The sequence below is a fragment of the Heterocephalus glaber genome, unplaced genomic scaffold (assembly GCF_053883595.1).
Source record: "Heterocephalus glaber isolate CG9 unplaced genomic scaffold, H.glaber_assembly_v1.0 deba00001606, whole genome shotgun sequence".
Lineage (NCBI taxonomy): Eukaryota > Metazoa > Chordata > Mammalia > Rodentia > Bathyergidae > Heterocephalus > Heterocephalus glaber.
In genome coordinates, this window is record NW_028258377.1 from 19,153,722 (window position 1) to 19,178,790 (window position 25,069).

Sequence of the window (25,069 nt, forward strand, 5' to 3'; positions counted from 1 at the left end):
ATTAAGTTAAAAAAAAAAAAAAAAAAAAAAAAAAGAGAAAAAACGCCCTTGTACAGTTGATGTCACTATGATCTTCAACCAAAAGTAAATCTTGGCTTGGGAGCTTTTGCAAATCACTCAACTTCATGCAGCTGGTAGACAGCAGAGTTGGGACTCAAGTCCAGCTGGCCTGAAGATAAAGCCCATCCATAGGTCCAAGGTCAGTCTCTTCAGGACTTGGAATGAAGTGGGGAGGAGGCAAGAGGAACAGTATGTTTCCAAGGGATCTGTAGCAGGTCGTGCCTTGCACAGACAGGATCACCCTGGACTGCATGCAAGGGGGTCCTTAAGGCTCCAGGGCTTTAAGATCTTGACATAGATCTTAGTCCCCATATTCCCCTCCCTGCAGCCTCTTGGGTGGCCTGGACTATGCTAGAAGATCTCCTGGATTAGACTTCTCTCTCCTGCTTACTCTGGCTTTGTCATCTGTACCTCGGGTAAAAGATTCGTTCCTTACAGGAACTGGCTTTAAACCTTCCTACCCAGAGTGCAGCCTGCACAATTTCTGGGCTCCAGTTCTCTGTGCAGGATTAGGGAACTGGCTAGGCAAAAGGAGGAAAAGGCAGGTACCCAGACCCAGTCTACCCAGGCATCTGAGCCAGAAGCTGGGTTTCTTCAAAATTAAACAGCAGCCAAAGGCCTGGTTCTAGAGTCATGCTCTTACCTCCTACAAGGAAATGTGGATAGGGAGATGTTCAAATGCTGAATCTTGGCTCCAGGCAGGCTCTTAGGAAAGCAAGTAGGGCAGAAGGAAGTAATGCTCTAACATCGCCCAGTAACTGTATGGCTTCATAAAGTGTTCCCGAGGGACTGTGTTGGACACTGATGAAATGAGAAACCAGTGAGAGGGGCCCCTGCCCTGAGTGCTCAACCCCTCTCCTGACAAGGTACCAGGTTTTAACAGCAGTTGTATCAACTGACAACCACTGAGTACAGTATCAAAGACATGTGGAGTGTCAGAGATACAATCTTATTTGATATTGTAAGGTGGGAGCTCTGATTCCATTTCATTGATTAGGAAGCTGAGGACAGAGGGGTAAGGTCCTGACCTGAGACTTCCCAGCCAGTATGGGGCACCCTGGGATGTCGCAGTCTGGCACTCAATGGAGTCTTCTATTTCATTTGTGGTTTCCAAACTTTTTAAATTTTTTATTTATTTAGTTTTAAATCACAGTCTCACTGTTACCTAGGTTGGCCTCAAACACATGGGGTCTAGCTATCCTCCTGCCTCAGCTCCCTGAGTAGCTGGATAACAGGTGCACACCTACCTCACCTGGCTTGCAAAGTTTTTGTAAGCAAAAGAAATTCTTAAAATTGGACAGAAACCCAATATAGAAAACAAGTCAAAATAGAGCTGCATGGATAGAAGTGGAGTTACCAGAAGCCTGCCCACCCAGCCTTCCTCTTGGGACTATTTAAACTCAGAAGAGTTCTAAATGTTGTGTGTGGCTGGAGGCTCACCTCTGGCCACAGATGCAGCTCCTGTAGCTGAAGAGAGTTCAGAAAGTGTTTACTGAACACACGTGGGACAGGAGTTTTGTGGTGCTTCCCAGAAAGCTCCCATGACAAGCACCCTATCAAGCATCATCTCAAGCCACTGGCTGGCATCTCTGCCATGCAGTGCATTTTGTTCACCTAATACCATTGGTAAGACACCTGCTCCAATCTGGGCTCCAAACTAGTAGCTCTGGCTACACTGTGAGTAAAATGTGTGGTCTCACCATCATAGAGCATAAGACTAGTAAGAGCCTTTAGCACAGAGGCTCCTAAAGCAAACATGGATCACAAATGGTAATCAGGGCCAGAAAAGAAAGCTCAAGATCAGCAGGGCATGTTCAGAGGGACCTGAACTGATCATCTCTGCAGCAGGGCATCAGTGAGAAATCTGGGCCACCAGGCACCTTAGACCAATACAAAGGGGTTACTGGCATCCAGGAGAGGTCACCAAGAGCTAGAAATGGGCAGGAGAGAAAGGGGTGAGGGGTGATCTTGAACCTTCCTTGTTCCCCAGGTATTCCCCAAACTAATATGAAATAATAACCTGCTCCCAAGACCCAAAGAGGTACCTCTGATAGAATCTGATTCTTCAATCCTGAAAAGGAGTAAGAAAAATCCTTCTTTGAAGAGCTGGATCACTGCAAATCTAGAACTCAGTGCAACGAATAATGGATAAGTGAAATGACAATTAAAGCCAGAAATCATTAAGCAATCATAATGTGTCTGTGTAGGATGGAATCTAAGTCCACCTCAGGGAGGCCTATACATTAGAAAGCTTTTTCTGGACTCTATAGAGACCTTTCTCAGCTACCCTGCTCCAGACCTGGCCCTGATCCCACAGTCATCATTTATTTCAGAAATATTTAGCAAAGACCTGGGTTGGGAAGAACACCAATGGCCCTGCACATGCCTGGCACAGAGCCAGGGCTATGTAAACACTGGGTCATCTTTGCCACAAAACTGACCCCAATGGTAGGGATACAGTTAATACATGATCTTTCCCTGGTGCCTATGTGTGCCACCTCCCGAGCCCTGGCTGTGGGAAACTTGGTACTGAAGCAGGTCTGGACACTGTCCCCAGTGCTGGTCCCCACAGAGCCTCTTCAGTGTCATGTGCATCTTAGTTTCTGGGATTCTGAGCTGGGGGAGGGGGTTAACCTGTCCCTCCAGCTGGTTTTTCTGCAGAGGGTGACATTCCAAAGCTGCAATATGTGCAAGCATTAACCTCTTTTCCCCTGCGCAGTCCTGCCTCTTCTCTCATCTCAGCTTAGAGGCTACATTTTGGAGAAGCCCTCAATCTGCCTGGGAATCTCTTTTCGTGTGCTTGCTACCCCCAAGTTTCTGCATCTTGGCATCTGGTGTGATGTCCAGGTAATATCTGTGTGAGAGAGCTGTGTCTCCACTATCCTATGTGCTTCTTGACAGCAGGCTTATGTCTTAATTCATTCATGTGTCCAGCATCTAGTGATGAGCACAGAACATAGGAGGTGCTTGAAAAATAAATGTTGAGGAAATGAACATAGGAAATATACAGAAGAAATATCTTCGTGCTCATCTAGTCAAATAGCTACATATCTGCTCTCTTTGCACACATACATGTACACAGTCCTCTTTGGATACACTATCTCCCTTGCTGACTCACTTTCTCACACTCATCTGTCTTGTTGCATAATATCCTTCTGTGATCTCAGGCTCCTTTTGATGCTGCCTGAGGCATACAGACCCACCTGCAGGTAGCTGAATTAAAGAACTTCTGACCCTGGCCCTGCATGGGGGTGGACCTGGGTCACACTCTGCAGACCCATGCCATCTCAGCCCCTGATCCCTCCCTGACATCTGGTCATCCCTGCATACAGTCTGAAAAGGGATTCTATGTCTACACTTCCCTGAACCCCACAACAGTGCTTGGAGGTAGACAGACAGGAAGTAATTGACTCATTTTACAGATGAAAAACCTGAGGCTCAGAAAGGCTGTTGCTTGCCCATGTAGCAAAGATAGAGCTGAGACCTACGTTTCTTCCATCCATGCCATTCATGCCACTTTGGTGGATTTCTGGGAAATGGAGTCTGGATTGGATACTACCCCTCACCCAACACCCCCCGAGGTCTTGATATCTGTGATACAGGAAGAAAACCCTCTGGAGATGAACAGAGGAACTTTGTGAAATCTCCCAGCCTCCTGCTCACTCCTCCTCCAGGAAGTAAAGCCACTGAGAACTGCTGCCACTAAGCCCCACTGTCAGCCATTCATCACACTCCAGGCCTCGAATCATTCTGCCAGACAGCCTGACCCCCAACACTAGATGCTCAGTCCACCTGGGTGTCCTGAAGGGGCAGCATCATATTTCAGAAAGATAGTAGGGAGAGAACAGGAGTGCCAAAAAGGCCTGAGAAAGGAGATAAGGGAAATCTTGCCGCTAGCCCATTCATATCTACCACACAATGTACCCTAGGCTGGACCCACTCGGCAGCCAGATACCTGGGTGGTGCTGGGAGAGCTGGCCACCCACAGGCTTTACCTTTGCTCGTTATTATTTTTCAAAATCTCAATCAAAGGTTTGTTTGCCTCCTTCCCTGAATATTCTGTCACTTCCAATGCCTCTCCCCACAAAGAATGCATTCTTTCTGAGAGCATGAATATTTAAAGACATTTTTTTTTCAGCCACTGGAACCACATCATGCAGCTGCTTTCCCTTTAAATTTATCTCCAGAAAGTTTGTCCGAGTCTCTCTGAGTGCCCGTCCTTCCTGACACAGAATATACAATGGGGTCTCTGAGAAGTTAACCTCCCCTTTAGCAGGAGGACTAGGGCTATCAGAGCCTGCATAATATATATGCAGTCCTAATTCTGGTCCACAGCCACCCTTTCTTGGAGTCTAGACAGTTAATCTTGCAAACTGCCTGCTACCCCAGTTCTTGGAGAAGCTGGAAAATCAGGCATTGACATGGGTACGAGATCCAAGAAAGTAGGATGATGAACAAAGTCCCCAAAGCACAAGACCCTGCAGTCCCATGAGAAAAAGCTCTTGGCATGTGACTGCAGAGCTGATTCAGATTGTGGATTCACCAGTACACAGTAGATCCTCCCCTGCTGCCCCCTCCAGCGGGCCCCCTGCAGCATCTCTACTGTGCAGAATTACTCACAGGCCACTGCATCAAGTCTCTGTCTTATCAACAAGACACAATACTCCATCGATAACTTCTTGAAACTCCAGTCACGCTAAGACTCTTCCAGAGCTCTGGGAAGGGTTCTGCTCCTTTACCTGCCTATAACCAATCAGCTACACACCACCAACTCCATTTCCAAAGTTCCAGGCAATGAGCTCCCTGGCAGGGTGCCCGCCTTCTGAGAGCCAGGACCCAGGTTGTCAGCAACCTCAGATCCCGGCCACCAGTTTCCCTTGGGCTCCTCTGAGATTCAGGCACACCAAAATGACCACTTTCCCCAATCTAGGCAATGTGACCAGTCAGGCCATATCAAGACAGAAAACAAGAGTCAAGGCCAGTCTTCCTACCTTTGCTGAGGGTCCCAGTGATGAGCTTAAAAATGGTCTGAGCAAATTTCACAAATCCAAGCTTGCATCTCTTGGAGCAGCCGCTCATGGTGGCAGAAAGTGACAGGCTTTGCTGTCAGCACCCAAAAAGGACAGCACCCACCTTGAGTGCTCCTGGAACTTGGAGCTTGCTTAGGCGAACCCTGAGAGATGGGTGCACCCTAGAAGCCAAGCTCCGGGAACAGCACAGCTGCCTCTGCAGCAAGTCCAGCTTCTGCATCCGGAAAGCCTGCAGGGCAAATCTTCCCTCCCTCTCTCCACCTTCTGCTGCTGTCCACTCAAGTCCTCACCACAGGAGGACCTTGGACAGCCAGGGCTGGGACAGCACTGCCAGGGCACCAGGCGCTCCGAGAGAACAGATGATGAGAGTGAAATTGAGCAGAGCAGAAAGGGAGGAGCTGGAGCCCTCCCAGGCTTTGCTGACTGTCTTTCCTACATGGGAGCGGTAATGTAGCAATTAATACTCCAGTCAGAAGGGAGGGGCCTGCTACACAGAAAACACTCAGCCCTACAACCTCCTGAGCTCACTCTCCCGCTCCTTCCTTCCTGGTTAATCTAACAGATCAATTCTTTGTGCTTTGATTGGGATCTGGGAGAACTCTCGACAGAGCAGGAAGCTGCAGCTGGCTCAGCACTCAGTGGAAAGTTTGCAAGCAGCTTTGAGGTGGCCTGGTCTGCATAACAGAGAAGCCACGCTGAGTGGGGAGCCCTTGCGGAACTGGCCTGTGCACATCGGGCAGACAGATGGGTCAGCAACCTCCACAGGAGCAGCAGGTGCTGTCTGCCTCACTGGTTTGGAATGGCCAATGGCTCTAACTGCCTCCACCTCCCAGCAGCTCAATCCCGGCCTTTACCCTGCAGAGCAGGTAGAAGTCTGTGCTGTCACATTAGAACAGGGGAGGTATGCAATTAGGCTTTTCTTTATGAAGATGGTATTCCTCAGAAATGACTGAGATTTAAACAATTTGACTACAACGCAATACTCTTCACAGTGAAAGCGCAGTGTGAAATTCTTATACAGGTGTGAAATCCAACTATTGCTTCATAAAAAAGTTTGATGCAATTCAGTGCCAAGACTGTGTGGGTTAAAAGGGACCTCAGGAGACAGCTCATTACTCCTCTCCCCCATAAAAGCTCCACTTAGCTTTCTTTGGTGATTCAGAAGGTCGTTGTGGGCCACGACCATGGGCACTTTAGCTACATGTGAGCAGCAGTTATGAAATCTGCCTTCATCTGAACCGGGTCATGCCTTGGGAAAGCCTTTCTCTTCAGCTTCTCTTCCTGTGATCTTCTCTAGGACAGTCAAGAGGAGTTGGTTGCTTAAGAGCTACAGAATGGAGGCCATGGGTTGACAAAATGCCAGATAATCCAGAATTCATGCATCATGCTGTCTGGTTTCTTTTCTGTCTCCTGGGAGTCATATGGAGGTGAACTGTGAAGCAACAAGCCTCAGCCCCCAGAGTGGTCACAAGAAATTTCAGCTCCAAGGAGGCCTGGAAGGCAGCTCGCAACCACAGAGCCTCTCTCCAAGCTCCAAGACCCTTAGGCTTTGTCAGCATGGTGTGAGACAATATTCACAGTAGCCCTGGCAGAAAATACCCCATTGTGTGTGGCCTCTTAGGCCCTGGAAGGGTCACACTAGTCACTCTTTGTTAAGGTACCGAAGGTCCTCGTTAGAATACACACGGTAATATAAACCGCGCTTACTCTTGTTTGCTCACTTGTCCAACGTTTACCAACCTTCTAGTATGTAGAAAAGAGCTGCTGCAAGTCTGTGTTCAAAGGCTACTGAAGCTGGAGTCTGATGTCCAAGGGAGGTGGTAGCAGCAGAAAACTTACTTCACTGAGGAGTGTACTGACGCGAGGCTTCAAAGCGGTTCCGCCCATTGCATCCGGGTCCCCAGCCTGTGGGACGGTACTTTCTACGTTCAGGGACGTTCCTCCACACTCCATTTGCTGACCCACATGCCAATCATCTCTGGACACACCCTCACAGACACGCTTAGAACGTGTTGTTCCGGCTATGCAGCTAAACATCCAGTTGACAACCAAGTTTAACCGTCACGCGTACTCCTTACTGCTTTGTTTTGAGGAAGGCTCAATGAAATGAATGTGCTCATTATAATGTCGGCACAGTTTGTGTAGAGAGTATCATGAGGATGGCAAAGGTTATTGCTGCGACTTCTACTGGTCCAACTGCTGCCTCTGCTCCCGTCCGCCAAACAACACTGTGACATCTTACACTACTGAAAAAGAGACATCCCGCGTCAGCCTGCATGCTCGGGCCCCTACTGCTTGCTCAGCCCTGTGAGAATGCTGTGCAGAGTTCCGCGGTAAGTGTGTCACCACGGGAGAGCCCGTTATAAGACGACTGTTCCTATTAAGTGAACGCAGGAATTCCAGAAGAGAAGGTTAAGGACATTAAGGCTGTATTGAGCAGAAATGAATTCACAGAGGTAGAAACAAAACCAGTTTAGGGAAATGAGGGTGAAAATAGATAAAGTACAGACAAACACTCCATGATCATTGGAAATCAGAGATTCAATTTTCATCTCCTCTAGTGCCAACTCGAACTCAAAGCATTTTGTAGTCTCCTCTGACCATGTGCGGAAAACTTGTAGTCTTAGATGAATGAGTCAGGCCCAGAGAGGGTTAGCAATATTTAAAACACCACACAGCAAAATACCCCCAAATGTGAGCAAGGTTTTTACTGTGGTGAGAACATTCCTGGAGAAGGAAGGTAAGTTGTACCAGTGTGAGATTTATTATAATTATAAATAATACAAAGGAGAATTGTTCTCTCCCCTAGGGAACGTGCTATTCTGCAAATAAGGAACAAGAGTGTATTCAGGTAGCACCAGGAAAATTAGATTATCAGCAGTCTTATAATTAGCCAGCCTCTGTCACGGATGTGCTTTATCCAAGGGAACTTGGGGAGCCAAACTTATCTTTCCACCTGAAACCATTTATGAGGTCTTCACACAGTGCCAGGGGAAGTAGGGCAGGCAGATGTGGGCTCCAGATGCTGTCTGGCCCTGGGTGGCTCTGACTTCTCTGAGTTCAAGGCCAAGACAGGACAAGCATGCTCACCTTCCAGAGTGGAAAGGCTGAGTTCTACAAGGATAACAATGACACCACCATTCTGTGCAATCAGCTGTTCTGAGTACTTCCCTTCCCTATATCAAATACTTGTTAGAACCCTGGGAGGCAGGCATTATTAGACACCCCTTCTGTAGATAAAGAAACAGGACCAGAGAGGAAAAGTAGCTTCTTAACAGCTGCACAGCCGAAGCAGAATTTCAACGCAAGGCCATTTGATGCTAGACTAAAATTCACAGTTGTTTCTTTCACATATCACGAGGGTTAAAAATTAAAGCAACTGCCAGCCTTAGGGGGACATATTTTGCCTCACAGTTGCAAGAAACAGGCAGCTGTTTATTTTAATCATAAACTCATCATGGAGAGAGAATGGAGATGTTTGTCCTGGAAAGAATTCCCTCTGTGGTCACAGTTACGAGGGTGGAGAGGAGGCAGTGAGGAACATAGCTAGGTAAGAGGTAAGTCACTGCTCAGCCAGGAAATAGACCGCGTCAGCTGTTTTCACAGAGAATTTCATAGAAGGCTCGTGAAGCAGGCTCTGGGGGACCCCAGATGACTCACAGGGACACAGTGGAACCACAGAGGTAGTAATTGCAGCAAGCGGCCCCTACCTTTAGAGCTGGGGTGCACAGGAGGAGATGAAGGAAAGAGGCTGGGATCCCCCAGAACTAGAGCTGGAGAAGAGGGTTCCTGGGAGGCTGAGACCCAAACCTCCAGTGGGGGGCACCTGCGGGCTAGTGTTGGGGTCTCTGAGGTAGGACTATGAGGTTGATGCCAAGAGTTCAAAGTAATAATAAAAACAATAACATCAACAGCAGCAGCAGCAATAATAATAATAATAACAATATCCTCGAAACTAGAAGCCATGGCTGCTACTGTAAAGAACCATGGCTGAGGGGATGCGAGAGGAGTGGGAAGCAGACTGGAAGGAACCCGTCCCCCCTCCAGCCAGCACCTCCCTCTGCCCTGTTGGCAGAGGCTGCCATGGGGCTACTGGCAAAGCAGAAATGTGGTTTTTTACTTACAGCCTCTGCATTACCGAGCAGAACAGAGAAGGGAGCCCTTGACTTAGGGTCAATAGCGAATACCCAGCACAGTCTAGATGTCTCATATTCTCAAATCCTACACCCTTTTCTCCTCATTGGTTCACTCAGCGAATAGTTACTCAACACCTACTCTATGCCAGGTGTTAGGGATATGCTGGTGAGTAAGACAAAATCTCCGCCTATGTGGATATTTCATTTTAGAGGTTGAATAGTGAAGAATGTGCTCAGACCATAAACAAACAGAATCACAAAGTAAGGAATTTCAGAGAATGAGAATACTGTGATGCAAATAATAAAATAAGTGAGCTGTCTATACTTTCAAATCAGCAGGGCAGGGACCTCCCCGAGCTTGCTGGCCAGCTCTAAGAGAACAACGAAGAAGGAAAGGGCAGATTCTCTGGGAGACATGATAATTATGAAAAATATCACCATGATTCATTACTCTGTGGCCAGGTGCTATCCTGGGTACATTGTTTGGACTATCTCATCAACAGCTTGCAACAAACTCATTATTATTTATTATACCCATTTTACAGATGAGCAAATAGAGACCTAATCAAGGTTAAGTGATTTACCTCAGGGGAAGAGGTGGAGTCTGAGGGACTAGTGAGTGATGGAAGGAGAGTTTAGCAGAAGGGGAGAAGACCAAGGACATTAGTGGTTCTAGAAATATAATGAGGAAAAGTAGGAAGAGGATCAGGTCTAGGGAGGGAGATGATTATAGATTCCGTATGTGTTGAGGAAAGAAACGTCCATCTGACAGATGGAAATAGAGGTGAGAAACTCAGAAGAGCAGGGAGGAAATAGAATTCTCATAAATAAATGATTCTTGTTGCTGCTAAGGAAGAAAATAAATGTAGCATCCCAGCAGGCCTGAAATATTAGCATTTAAATACAGGCTTACACAGGTGGGTAAAAAAGGCAATTTCCTAAGAATTAAATCAGATTTTATTTTTCCTCTAAGTCTCAGGAAAATCAGTTCTGCCTGGGTATGGGCCCCAGAGAGGGATTCCACCTTGCTCTTGGGAAGCTCTGGCTCCTTGTTCTCAGCAGGGGTGTGTGTCTTCTCCCTGTTATAATTGTGAGAAAATGATGCGTAAGAAGCCAAGGGCAATTCATCAGCACTGTTTACTGAAGTTTCTAAGGCTCATTTGCTTTGAGAGCAGAGCGCTTCATGTTGAGATCTCCAAGCGCTCTGCACTCAACTGTCAGCAGTCTGTAGGGCCTGGTTCAGCAGGAAGGAGAGCCACAGTTTTCCACGCAACTGGCAAGAAGGCAAGGGCAACTGCAAGGACTACCAGTGCAGAGGTGGGAAGAGACCAAGGAATCCCGAAGCTGCCCCTTTTCTTCCGGGTGTCCCCAGGTGCCCAGGGTCATTATACCAGCCCATCGTTGACTGTGGACATGCCCTTCCCAATTCTCTCTTCTCCTGCCCCTGTATTCACTCTATGTGACAAGCCAGACACAGTCTGGGACTCACCATGGGACTCACCTATACTGTGTAATGATGGGTAGAGAACTAGTTGAAATTGGAGACCAAAAGCCACTGGTGTAGGTGCTGGCTGCTCCCAGGTGTGACTCACGGAAAGACTTGCATGCCAAACTAATTTACCCTTTGCCTTCTAGAGTCACCAAATGCAGAGTGCAATCCCACAAGGTACAGGATTAGGATTGGGGCCCCAATTCATAAATGCAGAATGACTCTGGATGCTACTTTTCTCTAACTTTCCCATCAAATAGTCTTATCTTTGTTCTAGTCACTCAAGGCCCTGCTCTATTCAAGTGCCCCAGCTAGCTATTCCCATATTCTCTATGTCAACAAACTGCATCAGCAGCCTGCCAGAACACCCATCATGGAAACTTGGGGGTCTTTCTGTGCTCCTCCCTTACCTTCTCCCACCCAGCCAATCCATCAGCCAATCCAGCACCAGCTACAGTTACATCTACTTCCTTAGAATCTCTCTGACCCACCTATTTCACACTAGTCTCTCTCTCTCACACACACACACGCACACACACACACACACACACACACACACACACACACACACACACACACTGGACTTTCCAAAGCACTGTTTGTGGTGGTCCAGGTAGTGTGTTGATGGTGGCCTTCCAAAAAAGATTATGTTCACATCCTGGAACTGTGAGAGTGGAGACTTACTTGGAAATGGGCCCTTGCAGATGTACCCCAATGAATCATCTTGGGATGAGATCATCCTGGATCATTCAAGTGGTTCCTAAATCCATGACAAGTGTCCTTATGAAAGACAGAAGAGAAGACAGAGAAGAAGGAGGTGATGTGACCATGAAACAAGGATGGAAGTGATACAGTCACAGCTTGAGGAACAGCTGGGGCCAACAGAAACAGAAATTTCCCCTGAGCCTGTGGAAGACTACACCAGATTTTGGACTTCTGCCTTACAGGACTGTGAAAGAAAAAAAAAAATCTGCTTTTAGTTTCCTGTTGGGGCAATTTGTGTCAGCAGCCACAGGAATCTAACACAGTCCATCTAAATCAATTAATTGGAGGACTTGTTAATAAAGGTGGGGATTTCAGGGCCCATTCCCAGATAGTTTGGTGCCTGGCTCAGATTTCAGCTGTCATCCCTAGTAATATACTGAAAGAGAGTGTGACATACCCTACCCTCTTCCCTAAATGGTGCCTCTGTTTGTCCCCTGACTGGCAGGACTGGTAATTTTATGATCTTGTGCTATGGTTTAGATGTGCCTCCTGAAAAGTCATATGTTGAAAACTTCATCCCAACTCTACATATTAATGGTATTTGGAGGTGGGGTCTTTAGGAAGTAATTAGGATTAAATGAGGTCATAAGGGTGGGGCCCCCATGATAACAATGGTGGTTTTTTAAGAAAAGGAAGAAAGATCCACACTAGCACACTTTGTCTCATGATATGATGCTATATATTTTAGATCTAAAATGTCCCCTAAAAGCTCATGTGTTCAGAAGTGGGGCTCTGAGAAGGTGATTGAATCATGGAGTGTTATACTCATTAATCCACTGATGAGTTTATAGCTGAATGTGCTGTTAGGAGGGGAACCTGGTTAGAGGAAGTGAGTCAGGGTTGTAACCTGGAACAGTATATTCTTTTCTGCAGCTCTTCCCTTCTTCCTTCTCAAATGCCATCAGTTGAGCAGCTTTCCTCTATAATGCCTTCTACTACGCTGTTTCGGCCTTGGCCCACTGACCATGGACTCACCCCTCTAAAACCGTGAGCCAAAATAAAACTCCTCTGTAAGTTGTGAGTGTTAGGTATTTTGTCCCAGTGACAGGAAAGTGACTAATACAGATGTCCTCTGCCATGTTATATGCAGCAAGGCCCTTACTTGATGTTGAGCAGATGCCATCACTGTGCTCTTGAAATTCCCACCCTACAGAAATGTGAGTTAAATAAACTTCCAGTTTTTATAAATCCCCAAGTCCTAGGTATTCTGTTTTAGCAACAGAAAACAGATGTGGACTTACTGTAACCACTTATTATGTTTGTGAATATAACCCAGTTATTCCAACTCTTTAAGACTTTAATCGTTTATCCTTTAAATAGAGATAAGACTTCTTAACTATCAGAATCAAAGAAGACATTATATAAGAGGGTGACCAACTGTCCTGCTTTCCCTAGAGTTGAGGGGTTTCCAGGGACACAGGACTTTCAGTGCTAAAATGAGAACCATCCTGAGTCACCTTACAGAACAGCACGGACAAAGCCCCTGAGTAGAGCAACTGCCTTTCACAGCAATGGTAATAGGAGTAGAGAGCTTACGTTTTTAACCAAACTTTCATGTGTGTTCATGTTTTAGTCATTTGCATTTCATATTTTATGACATAATCAGAAGTGACCCTAAATACTTTGTGGTTTCAGAAACTGTTTAAGTGGGGCAATAACCGTGGGTCCCTTTTGTTTCCATGTGTCCTTTCCACCCTCTCCTGACCAATGTGTGTCCTGTTCCCAGGGCTTGAGCCTGATGAATACAACTTGTGAATACGCCCTGGCCGGATTACTGTCCCCCTCTATTTTCAAGGCCACACTCTAAGAAAGGAGGGAGAATGGTCATGTGACCAAGGCCAAATGACAGGTGGCTCCAGGTCTATGCCAGAACAATTGCTCTAGAAATCCACCCAGAGATACAGATGAAGGGAACTTGGAGAGGAAGTATTTACCAGTTAAATAAGACTGCCTTTAAATATTAATCCCTATTTTGAAATTACATCAGTGGAGGGGGGTGCTGGCAGAGTCTTGGCAGCTAATGGGCAGGCTGGAGACAGTGGTGAGTTTGCACTGGGTCTCACAGTGAGTTGCTGAGCAAGAACTGCTTTCCATTCTCTGGTGTGATGCTCACAGCAGCTCCGAGAAACCCACCCCTTGTCATTGCGCCCAGCTCTTTTTACGGCAAAACTAACTGAACTATTAGTGGAACTCAAGCCCCGTGCCAAGTGGATGTGTTCCAGAAAGGGCAAGAGGCGACAGGTGTGCCAGAGTGAGGCAAAGGCCTTTTGGATGATGTTAGTTTTCTGTGTGTAGCCTGTGGGCTTTCTCATCATAATAGAGAAGGCATATATACACACCTCCTGCCCCAGGTCATTCTCTGCTGACAGAAGGTGAATTCCTTTCACTTTTGCATCACCTTCACATTCCTCTGAGCAAAGCAAAGGCAGAGCCTTTCATCTGGGTAAGCCTCAGTTTTCTCAGCTATGATGTAGCTGAAAAGAATGCTGGCTATCGCCAGGTGAGGAATAAATGGAACAGTACAGGAGAATTTGATATCTAAATTATAAATTGTTATGCAAACATTAACTGGTAGAATGATTAAGAGATGATACCTTATGATGGTTAACAGTTAAGTTTCTATTTTCTAGCTATGTGAAACTATCTCTCATAAAACCTTGGCTTCTTTATAGTGGGTTCTCGCTAGCTGTTATTGTTGCTGCTGTTGTTATCATCATAATTATCATAGAAGGGCCAGGGATTTAGCTCAGTAGTTCCAGCGCCTGCCTCGCAAGTACAAGGTCCCGAGTTCAATCCCCAGTACCAAAAAAAAAAAAAAATTATCATGGAACCTACTAAACAGATGAAGAACCAGAGACCCATGACTGGCCCCTTCAGGCTATTCTGACCCCATATCGATTATTTTGAGTTTCAAATATCCATGAGTTTATCCATGAGTTTAGCCTCCTCGCCCACAAGCTGCACTTAAGGTCCTTCTGTTGCCACCACTGGCAAAAAGCTTGAAAGCTGGATGTCTTTGGGCTCCAAGCTTCTAGAGTGAGAGGACAGAGGACTGGACACAATTGTATCGGAAGGATTTTCCAGATTCCTCTCACTCTGTGGTTTTGGCTTGCATTGGGAAGGGCATGAGTCATATACCCTCAGAGTGTCAATGAACTACATCACAGGACAAACCTTAATTAAGACCCTGTAGAGGGAAAGCACTGAAGTTTGACTCATTGCCCTCCATTTTTTAAATGACTGGGAGACAGAACAAGGAGAGACATCGACACCTCTCTGTGGCCCCCGTATCACTCACTGCTAAGATGTCTGTCCCTTTCCACTCTCTTTCCTATCTCTTACCAGTAGAGGGGAGAGAGACCCTTATCAGCTATCAGCTGGCACCTGAGCTACCCTTAGGGAAGGAAGGATCTTTGCAGCGATTTGGGTCCTAGATGTCAGCCCTGACAAACAATGGTTGTTAGACACAAAAGGTAATATCTAAGCTTCCCTATTTTTGAAACAAAAAGAAATTTGAGCATGTTAAAGAAGGCTTTGAGCATGTTAAAGAGGAAAGGGAGGCTGGCCTCCAGTTATTGGAAACAGTCAAAGGACTTTGAAGAATATGCATGTCTTATATTTGACTTTAAGCCGTCTGCCAGGTTACGGAGTAAGCTCTCCCTTCTCATCTCCTCAAACTTCCCATGGAATTGGCTGCATATAAAGGATGTTTCAGGTTTATTGGTTCATTTACATGAAAAATTAAGAGAGGGAATTGAATCACAAACTCGGAATGGATGCAGAATAGACTGTTATACTGTTTTAGTAATTTTCCTCATCCCTGAGACAAAATACCTGACAACCACAATTTAAAGGAAAAGAGATTTATTTTGGCTCATGTTTCAAAAGTTTCAGTCCTTGTATGGTTGGGAGCATGGTGGAAGGCCTAGGCAGAGGAAAGCTACTCACACTATGGTATTATAGGCAGCTGAGTTAGATGGAAATTAAAATACAGTCAGAAAGGGAGTGGGCTTTTAAGGAAGTCAGTGAAAAATAAAGACATCAGAATTGGTCTGGTGGTACATTTGAAGAAGGCCAGGCCTCAAGATAGAGATGCAATGGCCAGGCCTATATGCTTTCCGAAGGCATAAAAAGTAACTTGGAATTATTCTGTAATTAGCACCTCCTGGCCTAGTAAGTCCAGATGTGTCACTGTTGAGTCAATGTTAGCTAAGCAGCTGTACTTGTAATCCTACAGGTTGATTATAGTTTGACCCACTTTGTACCTCTATTGTGACTTTGCTGTACAAATAACCCCTGACAAAAGGCTTTGGTGGCAACCCACTTGTGGGACCCTTCTTGTCTCTCAGGAGCTAGGTCTCAGTAAACCTACTCTTAACCTCTGTTGTTCTTTGGAATTCATTCTCCAATTTCCAGGGACACAAACTCAGCATATGTGCCATCTAACAGGTTTGGAGTTATATTTCTCCTATAACAATGGCAGCCAGGGGAGGGAGGTATATCCTTTCAGGTCACATCCCCAGTGGCCTGCCCCTAATCAGACCATACCTCTTAACAGCAAGTCAGCTGTAGTTTCCTCATAATTCATTCACCTTCCAAAAGCCCTCTGGAACATGAGGCTCTTGGGGGACATCCTTGATCTAACATAACATCCTACTCCTGGCCCCTCAAAGAATCACGCACATCGATTTTGATTATATTCTCATTGATTTTTCCATGAGCAAACTTTTAAAATTTTTATTAGTACATGTTTGTACATAATAATTACTTTTTTGTGAGGAACTGGTACATGTACGTATCAAATCTTAATTAATTTTCATCCCTCTCCCCTCCCCTCCCATCTTTTGATCTTCTTCTGTTTTGCAAAGTGCTATCTACATATTTCCTATTCTCCATCTTTTATTTTGCTCTTTGTTTATACTTTGGGTTTTTCGTATAAGATAAACCATGTAATGTGCATCTCTTGATGCAAAATGTATTTAGTATATCTCTAAGAGTTGCCAAAGTCTTAATAGTTTCAGCATTACTAATAAGTCCATGTCTAAAGTCTCATTTGAGACTCAAGGGAAACTGGTAGCTGTGAGCCCCTGTAAGTCAAAACGAAAGTTAAACACTGCTGAGGAACAATGACAGGGAAAACATTCCCATTCCAAAAGACAGATATATGGGGATAGATAGGAATGGGACCAAAGCCCAGCAAGGAAGATGTTAAATCCTGTAGCTTTATGCCCCTCACCTGGAGCAAAGATGTGATCTCCAAATGGCTTGGGTGGCACTGCCCCTACAACATTACCGGTTACAGTTCTCTTGGTCTGTCTCAGGGTGGCTTTGTTCACTACTTGCTGCTTCCCTCTGACATTCCACATTCATGGGTTCTTCCTGGGGCTTCCACTGCACTTTTGGATTCACTGTCATAGCTTCACATACTGTCCATTCAGGGTCACACTGCCTGACCTCCCAGTCCTTCTTTTGAAATCTGTGTAGAAGCCTCCCTGACCTTACAACTCTTGCATTCTACATGCCTGTAAAACCAGCATCATGTGGATAATGCCAAGATCTGCAGCCAGCTTGAGCAGTAGCTAGGCCCCTTGAACTATGGGTGCAGAGGTCACTGAATGATTGGATGCCTGAGGACTATGAAACAAATCCAAGGGAATCTATTTCCTAGACAGCTACTTCCTAGACAGGGTGCTCTGGGGCTCTCTTCTCAAAGCAAAATCTTTTACTTTTGCAACTTTGAGCCTGCAAAGGGCAGGGTCTTGCTGATTCCTGAAATGTTTTAGAGGGATCTTTTCTATTGCCCTGACTCAAGGTACTTGACTTCTTTTTAATGCTAATCTTTTTAGTAACAAAGCTCTCCTCTGTCAAAACTTTCCACTTTCCTTTCTGAGGAAACTGTAAACATTTTAAATGGCCCTTTTGCTACTGTTTCTCAATGTAAATCTTGCTAAAAGCAGCAAGCAGTACCCATGCCACAGCCTCAACATTGGGCTGTCTTGAAATTTTCTCTGCCAGATTAATTACTCTACCACATTTAACCTCAGTCTCCTGCAAAGTCTCAGGACATGGGTAAAATGTAGACAGATTTTCTGCCAGAGCATAAAACATGTAGCCTCTACCCCAACTACAAATAGAGTACTTATTCTCAACTGAAAACTTCTGAGCCTGGTCTTTACCATCTGCATTTCCAGCTTTCTGGACTTCTTATATTTGACCAAAATCTCCCACTAAGTGTGACTTACAGTCTAGGGCTTCTCTAGCTGGCATCTCCAAACCTTCCAAACTCCTCTTGTCAACCAATTCCAGAGGCTTCTAAAGTCACATGGTCAGGTAGTCATAGCAATAACCCTATTTCTCTGGTATCAAAATCTATTTTAATCACTTTGTTGCATCACTGAGATAAATACCTGACACCCACAACTTAAAGGAGAAGAGGTTTATTTTGGCTCACATTTTAGAAGTTTCAGCCCTTGCATGATCAGCAGCATGGTGGAAGGGCCTGGATCCTCACATCATGGACTTCAGGAAGAAGAGAGAGCGGAGAGGATCTGGGGAGGAAGATATGCCCTTCCTCATCATGCCCTACATGGCCTGCCTCTAACCAGGCCCACCTCCTAACAGCAAGTTAACTGTAGTATCCCCATAATCCAATCACCTTCCAAATGTCCTGTCTCTGAGCACATGAGGCTATTGGTGGACATTCTTGATCTAAACCATCACTTATATGTTGACAACACGTAAGACCCTAAGCTGGCCTAATTCAGTGGAAGCAAGTTCTCAGAGCTCCAGGTGACTAGGACTCCCCCACCTACCTTACTATCACCTCCCCTAACACACACACACACACACACACACACACACTCACACACACACACACCTCTACACAATAACAGAGAGATTGGGAGAAGAAAGGCCTCAGTTAGAGTTCTAAAAAGAATAAGACATCTGAGCTGACTTCTGAATTTCAAAAATAACAAAAATATTAACGTCAGCTTGCAAACTATATTTTCTAAAGTGCTTCCCCCTATTTTGTCCTTTTTAACCCCAGAATTTGGAATCTCAGTTTTCAGACAAGGCGACTGCAGCCCTGAGAGGTCATGAGATTCCCTCAAAGTGACACAAGCCAGGGACTGTGCCTACAACTGTTGGAATCTTTGCTGACTCAGAAGAGCGCAGACATCTGGTTGCAAGAGTTTACTAATCATTAGGATTCTAAGTGACTCCAAAAATACTGTGCGGTGGTTTCCTCAAGATGAAATGGAGCCAGAAATGGGGCTCCAATCTCATGTGTGTCATGGCCCCAACTAGGTGGGTAGTGAGCAGAAAGGAATAGCAGAGAGGAACAGCCCAGCAGGCCCAGCTAGTAGAGCAGTGTGTGCTCAGTCTGCAGTGGAAGGATGGTGAGGAGGCTACATTTGCCAGGAGAGGGTGAATCTGAGAGGGAACAGTCAGGCCCTAGAGATCTATCCACATGTGCTCTGATGGAGAAGCTTCAGTTTCAGAGCTAAGGTCCTGAGAAAAGTGAGCATTCTAAGACAGGTCTTCTCAGGAGCTATGGCTGCCCTTGGGATCCATGAAGAGCCTTTTTTTTTTTTACTAGAACTCACACAATCCTACTGCCTCCTTCATGGGAAGTTCTAAAGAGGTCTCTCTGTGCCTAGAAGAGGTGTTTTCTGCAATGCCCAGTTTCCTCACTAGAAGTAGTTCATGCTCCCACTCCTACCATCAGCCCACCTGGCCAGGTGAGCTTTTTCTTCTGCCCCAGAGAAGATGTGTACTAGAGGGTTTAGGAGCAAAAGCCCTTTCTGTCAGTGATACGGAAGTCTCAACGGACTTGGAACAATTATTCTGGAATCACAGGTACCCAGAGCTAGATTTGACTGTAAAATGAATATAGTTTCTCTTCAGTTTGTGAAACCCTAAAATACCTACCCTGAACCTAGTGGTCTATATGCCACCCTTAAACCACTCCACCATCCCTGGATTCAGAATCCTTCTCACCATTGCATACAGAGTCTAGGGACAAAGCCCAGGGACAAAAGACGGGAGAAGCAGAAGACCCTCAATTTGGCTAATGTTACAGTAGGGAATATCCCCCACTCTTGGAGAATGAATATGTATTTTTGCATCTCTCATATTATTCCAGTCACCCAAATCTCTGAGAAATTCTTTCTGCTCAACTATGTGCTCAACAATGCTGATGAGTCCATCATTCATCCAGTAGATAGTGTACATGGTAGTCAGACCCACAGGCTCTAGATTCAGATAATTCTGTTTCCAAATCTCCCCAGACTAGATGTGATCCCCATGCGTCTAGAAACCTTGTCTATTGTGTGTATCACAAAACCTCCCAATGCCCTGGCACACTGAGAGCATTAAATTTTTTATGAAAAAAACAGTGACTTTAATTTTTATTGCTTCTTTAACCTTGCATAGGTCACTTTGTCTCTTTGAGTCTCAGCTCTCTACTCTGTAAAATGGGACAAAAATCATACTAACCAGACAGGGTGGTGATGAGGATGAAATGAGAAATCCATCTAATGCACCCAGTTCTGTGCTTAATGTGGGATAAACCTTCAAGAATGTATATCTAACTAGTAGCTCGTGTGTGAGTGTGTGTGTGTCTGTGTGTGTGTGTCTGTGTGTGTGCACATATAATCTTGGGTTATCATTCTAGGAGGACAGTTCCATTATAATCTTATTTTTACAGTTGAGGAAGTCGAGGCAAGGAGAGCTTTAGTGGCACATGCAAATTGGTCTTGCTGCTAAATGGTGATGGGAGTGGGTTTTTAACCCCAGGCAGTCAAACTCCATGGCTTTCTCTATGCACAGAAATTGCCTGGGTAGTGTCCTTCCAGATCTGACATTCTGCATATGACAGTGCATCCTTCTGGGTTGCTTTGTGCAAATCTCCCATTATCTTTTTCTACATCTGACAGTCCTTTCCAACATTTAACCACAGACATACCAGAGGTGATGTGCCATGTTGCCCCAGCACCCAGTGATCAGTCTCAGAATGTCTGACATGCTGTGCTATACAAACAGGATGGGCTCAAGGAGGTGAGGTCCACATCGGGGATCCTCGGCCTTCAGAGTCCATCAGTAGCTTCCAGTCCACTGTCAAGTGCAGATGCCAATGTTCTCCCTGCCCCAGTCCCACAAGCAGGGCAGATGCTGATTCCTGCAAGTCTGGGATGCGACTCTGGACCTGGCATTTTATTTATTTATTTTTATTTGTGGTTGACATTTCATAATGTACATATTTTGCGGGATAATGTCATGTTTTGATACATGTATACATTGTGTAATAATCAAACCAGGCTAATTTGCATGTCCAGTTCTTTCAACATTGATGATTTCTTTGTGTTGAGCAGATCCAAAAACTTCTCTTCTAGCTCTTTGGAAATACACACTAAATTATTGTGAACTCTAGTTATTCTACTGTGCAAAAGGACACCAGAACTTATTCCTCTTATCTAATTGCAACTTTATTGACCAATCTTTCCCCATCCTTCCCTTTCTCTTCCCCTCCCCCAGGTTCTGGTAACCACCATTCTACTCTCAACTTCTACCAGATGAAATTTTTACGACGAGTGAGATTGAGTGGTGTTGTCTTTCCATGCACATCTCATCTTAACATAATGGGGGCTGGGGATTTAGCTCAGTGGTTCTGTCACCTGCCTCACAAGCGTAAGTACCCGAGTTTGATCCCCGGTACCAAAAAGAAAAAAGTCATCTTAACATAATGTCCCCCAGGTTTATCCATACTGCCACAACTGACAGAATTTTATTCTCCTTATGGATCATTGGAACCTGTACCTATTTTTTTTTTGGTACGCGGCATTGAACTCTGGTCCTTGTGCCTGTGCAGCAGGCAGCGAAACCACTGAGGTAAATCCTGGGCCCTGGAACTTGTACCTTTAATAAGCACCCTAGGTTATTCTGATGCAAGTATTCCTCCCAATTTTGAAGATTTAAAAGCAAAACAAACAAACAAAAAATCAACAGAACACCATTAAAACATAAACACAAAGTCCTCCCAAATAGGCACCATAGCCTACTATTATTATTTGTCACCTAGGAGTGGAGGAGAGGGCAGGACTGTCTGCTTTTCCAGAAAGAAGAAAAGGCCAAAGATGCCAGTGTGGTAAGTCCCACCCACAGACTCCCCATTCCTCCCCTCCACCCAGCCCTCGGGCACCATCCTGTCCTCCAGGAGAGTGCTGAGTTGGCTACCCAACCCTGCAGAGGACATTACGCCCAGAAAAAGGGAAGGAGTAGAGAATTTGAGCTCCTCGGGTTTTCTCTGCCTCTCCACCTCTGTTTGCTTCCACTGGAAGAAAGAAAATTGCCAAGTAATTGCTCGTTGACAACCCCTGCTGGTCCTCAGCCATTTCTTGCTGAGATTATAATTAGGGATCAGTACATTTAAACAGAAAATCCATGAGCGGCACAGAGCCTTCATTTTTCAAATGCTGTTTCTTGCACCTTGTAGATGGCAGTCACATTTGGTTTGGGGCAGAGGTGATGAGGTGAGGTTCCCACGTCAGGTGGGGCCAAGGAGCAGAGAACACAGACCCTGGGCTCTCCTTAAGGGTGCAGGAGTGACAGCAACATGGATAAGCTTTTACCATGTGCTGTAGCCTGGGCCAGGTACTTTCTATCCCTGGCCTTATTTCATCTACCCTGGCAAGTGGGTATTAGTTTTATTCCCATTTTATAGATGAGAAAATTCAGTCTCAGAGAGATAGTAACAAGGCAGAGACTGCATAGTTGGTGAGTGACAGGGCAGGGACTTGAAGCCCATGCAGCTGAGTCCTAACCTGGCGTGTTAATTTATTTTACTGCTTTTCTAATGAAGTGGAGGTCAAGATTCCAGACCTGTGAAAATTCTAGATGTGTGGCCTTTCTTCCACCAAAATCTGGACGGAGTCACAACCTGGCTTGGGCTTGTTTTCTCCCCTGTGATCCCAAGGCGTAGGTCAAGGTTAGGCTCCTGGAAGGACTTGAGGAGAGAAACAGAATCCCATCCTTCTCTTTAGTAGTTTTTCCCTGAGGTATGATGCTGCCTCCAACTACAGTATTGTCTGACTTTGTTAGTCAGCTTTCTGTTGCTGTGACAAAACACCTGAGATAAACTTAAAAGAAGGAAATGTTATTTTGGCTCATGATTTTGGAGGGTTCAGTCCATGGGAGTGTGTCCTGGTGCTGCTGAGCCTGTGGCAGCAGAGAACCTTATAGTGGGAGTAAGTGGCAGAGAAGGCTACTCACTTTATGGCAGCCAGAAAGGAGAGAGATGAGAGAGAGGAAAGGGAAGAAACCAAGGTCTCATAGCCCCTTCCAGGGTACACCCTCAGTGAGCTAACTTCCTCCTAGCAGCTCCTACTTTTTAAAGGTTCAACCACCACCCAACAGAGCCTCCCTTTAGCACCAACCCTTTAGCACATGGGCCTTTGGGGGACATTGAAGGTCTAAATCATTACACTGACTCCATTAAGTCAGGACCAAGGTGCTGTCCCTCCTCCCCTCATTTCTGGCTAGGAACAAGCTGTTTTTACAAAAGGCTGGGTAACGATGCAGGCTGAGCTCTCACTGCAGGGAATAGCCTGTCAACACAGAAAATCAGATATCAACTGGTGGTGGGAGGAAAGTTAAGTTAATGTTTGTTGGTCACCTAGTGTGGTCACTAAAGTGAAAGAACTTTGGAGGCTCACTGTTAGCAGTAACTTCAGTTTTTTGCCTTTCTGAGCATCATCTGAAGAGGGTGGGTGTTGTGTGATCCTCACTTGGTGGAGATGAAGTGAAGTCCCACAGAGATTATGAATGAAAAAGAGGGACTCAGTACAGTGTGCTCTACATATGAGTTGGGAGTGGTCACCAAAACATGTCTTCTTACTTAATAATGTGCTAATGTTATTCACAATGCTTATCATGACACTGTGAGACAGTAGTATCCTTATTTTCCAGATGGGAAAACTGAGGCTCAGAGGGGGTTTCAGATGCACATCTTATAAATGGCAGATGCAGATTCCAGTTGGGCTCTGGATTATCCCAAACCCATGATCTCCCTCTAACACATCATCTTGACCTCTGGGACAGCATGCAGTAGGATAAATGTGATGTCTTTGCTAGGACAGGGGGATCTGGAGCACAGAGGGATAAGAGACACCTCAGACAGATCACCCCAATCCTGGGCTCTCTAGGATAAGCTTCAGTGTTTTGGCCAGTGCACCTCTCAACCATCTCACACCCGAGAAAAATGCAAGAGCTACAGGCTGGCACCAAAGCCCAGTGAGCAGATGCTGGTTCTGATGGAATCTGCCCCAGTCACCAGGCACCTGCTGCAGGAGGCTGTTCACTTAGGGGCAGACAAAGAAAAATCCCTCAAAAATAATGCATGATGAAATATTAAACTCATGCCCCTCTCCTCACATCAAATTTGTGATTTTTAAAGCTATTCAGAAACTCAAGTATTTTTCTTTCTCCTTTCCCTTCTGATGTTTGAAGTCTCTCCTGTCTAGTCTATCTCTGTCCTAACTCTGTCTCTGTCTCTATGTATCTACCTCAGTCACTATCTCTTTCTATCCCTGCTATATTTCTCTTTCTCTGTCTCTTTCTTTGTCTCTCTCTCTCTCTGTATCTACTGCTTTCTGTCTGTGCTTTATCTTTCTATCTCTGTCTCTGTTTTTGTCTCTGTTATGACTTGTGTCTAGATGTTCCCTCAAAGCCTCATGCAGTCATAGGTGGGGCTTTTTCAGAGGTGGCTGAATCTAGAGTTCCATGTTCATCTCTGCCTCTCTGTCTCTCTCTCTGTCTCTGCCTCTCTTTCTCTCTCTCTTGCTCAGCCTCCCTCTGTCCCTCTGTCTTTCTCTTTTTCTGACTTGGGAATATCTCAGCAAGTTCATCCCTGGAATCAAGGGGACTCTTCTTTCTGACACTCTCTTCCCCACACTTCCACTCTGAGCTCAGCAAGCAGCCACTGGCTGTCTAGACCCAGCACCAGCTCAGCACCAGCTCAGCACCTCAGAGAGGGCAGCCCCATTATGTATCACTATAATTTTTCCAGGTTTAGAAACTCAGAGCTAAGCCTCTCTCCTCATTTCCCTAAATGTGAGCATACACTGTCTCCAGAGGGGCAGAGCAGAATCAAATTGGCTGTGCTTCTGCAAAGCAAAACTTCTTAACCAGAAAGATGCACACGCTCTATCATCCTACTTGGAGGGGACAGAGATGAATGACAGAAGATAGCCAGGAAGAGCTGGGACAAATGAAAGAACTAGAGGTGTGGGGGAGAGAGGCCAATGGAGGGAGAGGAGAGGCTGCAGAAAGGCCCCCCAGAACCACCCCATCTCTCATACCACAGGGAAAGAACTGAACTCCAGGTTTCCCATTTCACAGATAGATAGACTGAGGCTCCTGGAAACTGAATGGCCATATAAGGAGAGGGCTGAGCTTTCTCTAGAATTAACAATGCTGCAGTAAGGGCAGAGAGACAAGGAGCTTTGCCTTCCCTTCACCCCAGAAACTGTAAAACCATGGTCCTCTTCACCTTTCTCCCTGCTGGCTAACTGCCCGGTCTCCATAACCCA

General features: G+C 45.6%; 1 protein-coding gene across 2 annotated transcripts in view; it reads right to left on the reverse strand.

The window, feature by feature from the left end:
• Kcnip1 (potassium voltage-gated channel interacting protein 1) overlaps positions 1-6,955 on the reverse strand; it is a 369,324-nt gene extending 362,369 nt beyond the window's left edge. The window contains exon 1 of one of the 2 annotated variants that reach the window (XM_004836392.4): positions 5,052-6,955. In XM_004836392.4, the coding sequence (XP_004836449.1) occupies positions 5,052-5,139 (88 nt within the window). In that variant the 5' untranslated portion in view covers positions 5,140-6,955. The remainder of the gene's footprint in view (positions 1-5,051) is intronic. The other variant, XM_087194855.1, reaches the window with a different exon arrangement.
• Positions 6,956-25,069: the final 18,114 nt, after the last annotated feature.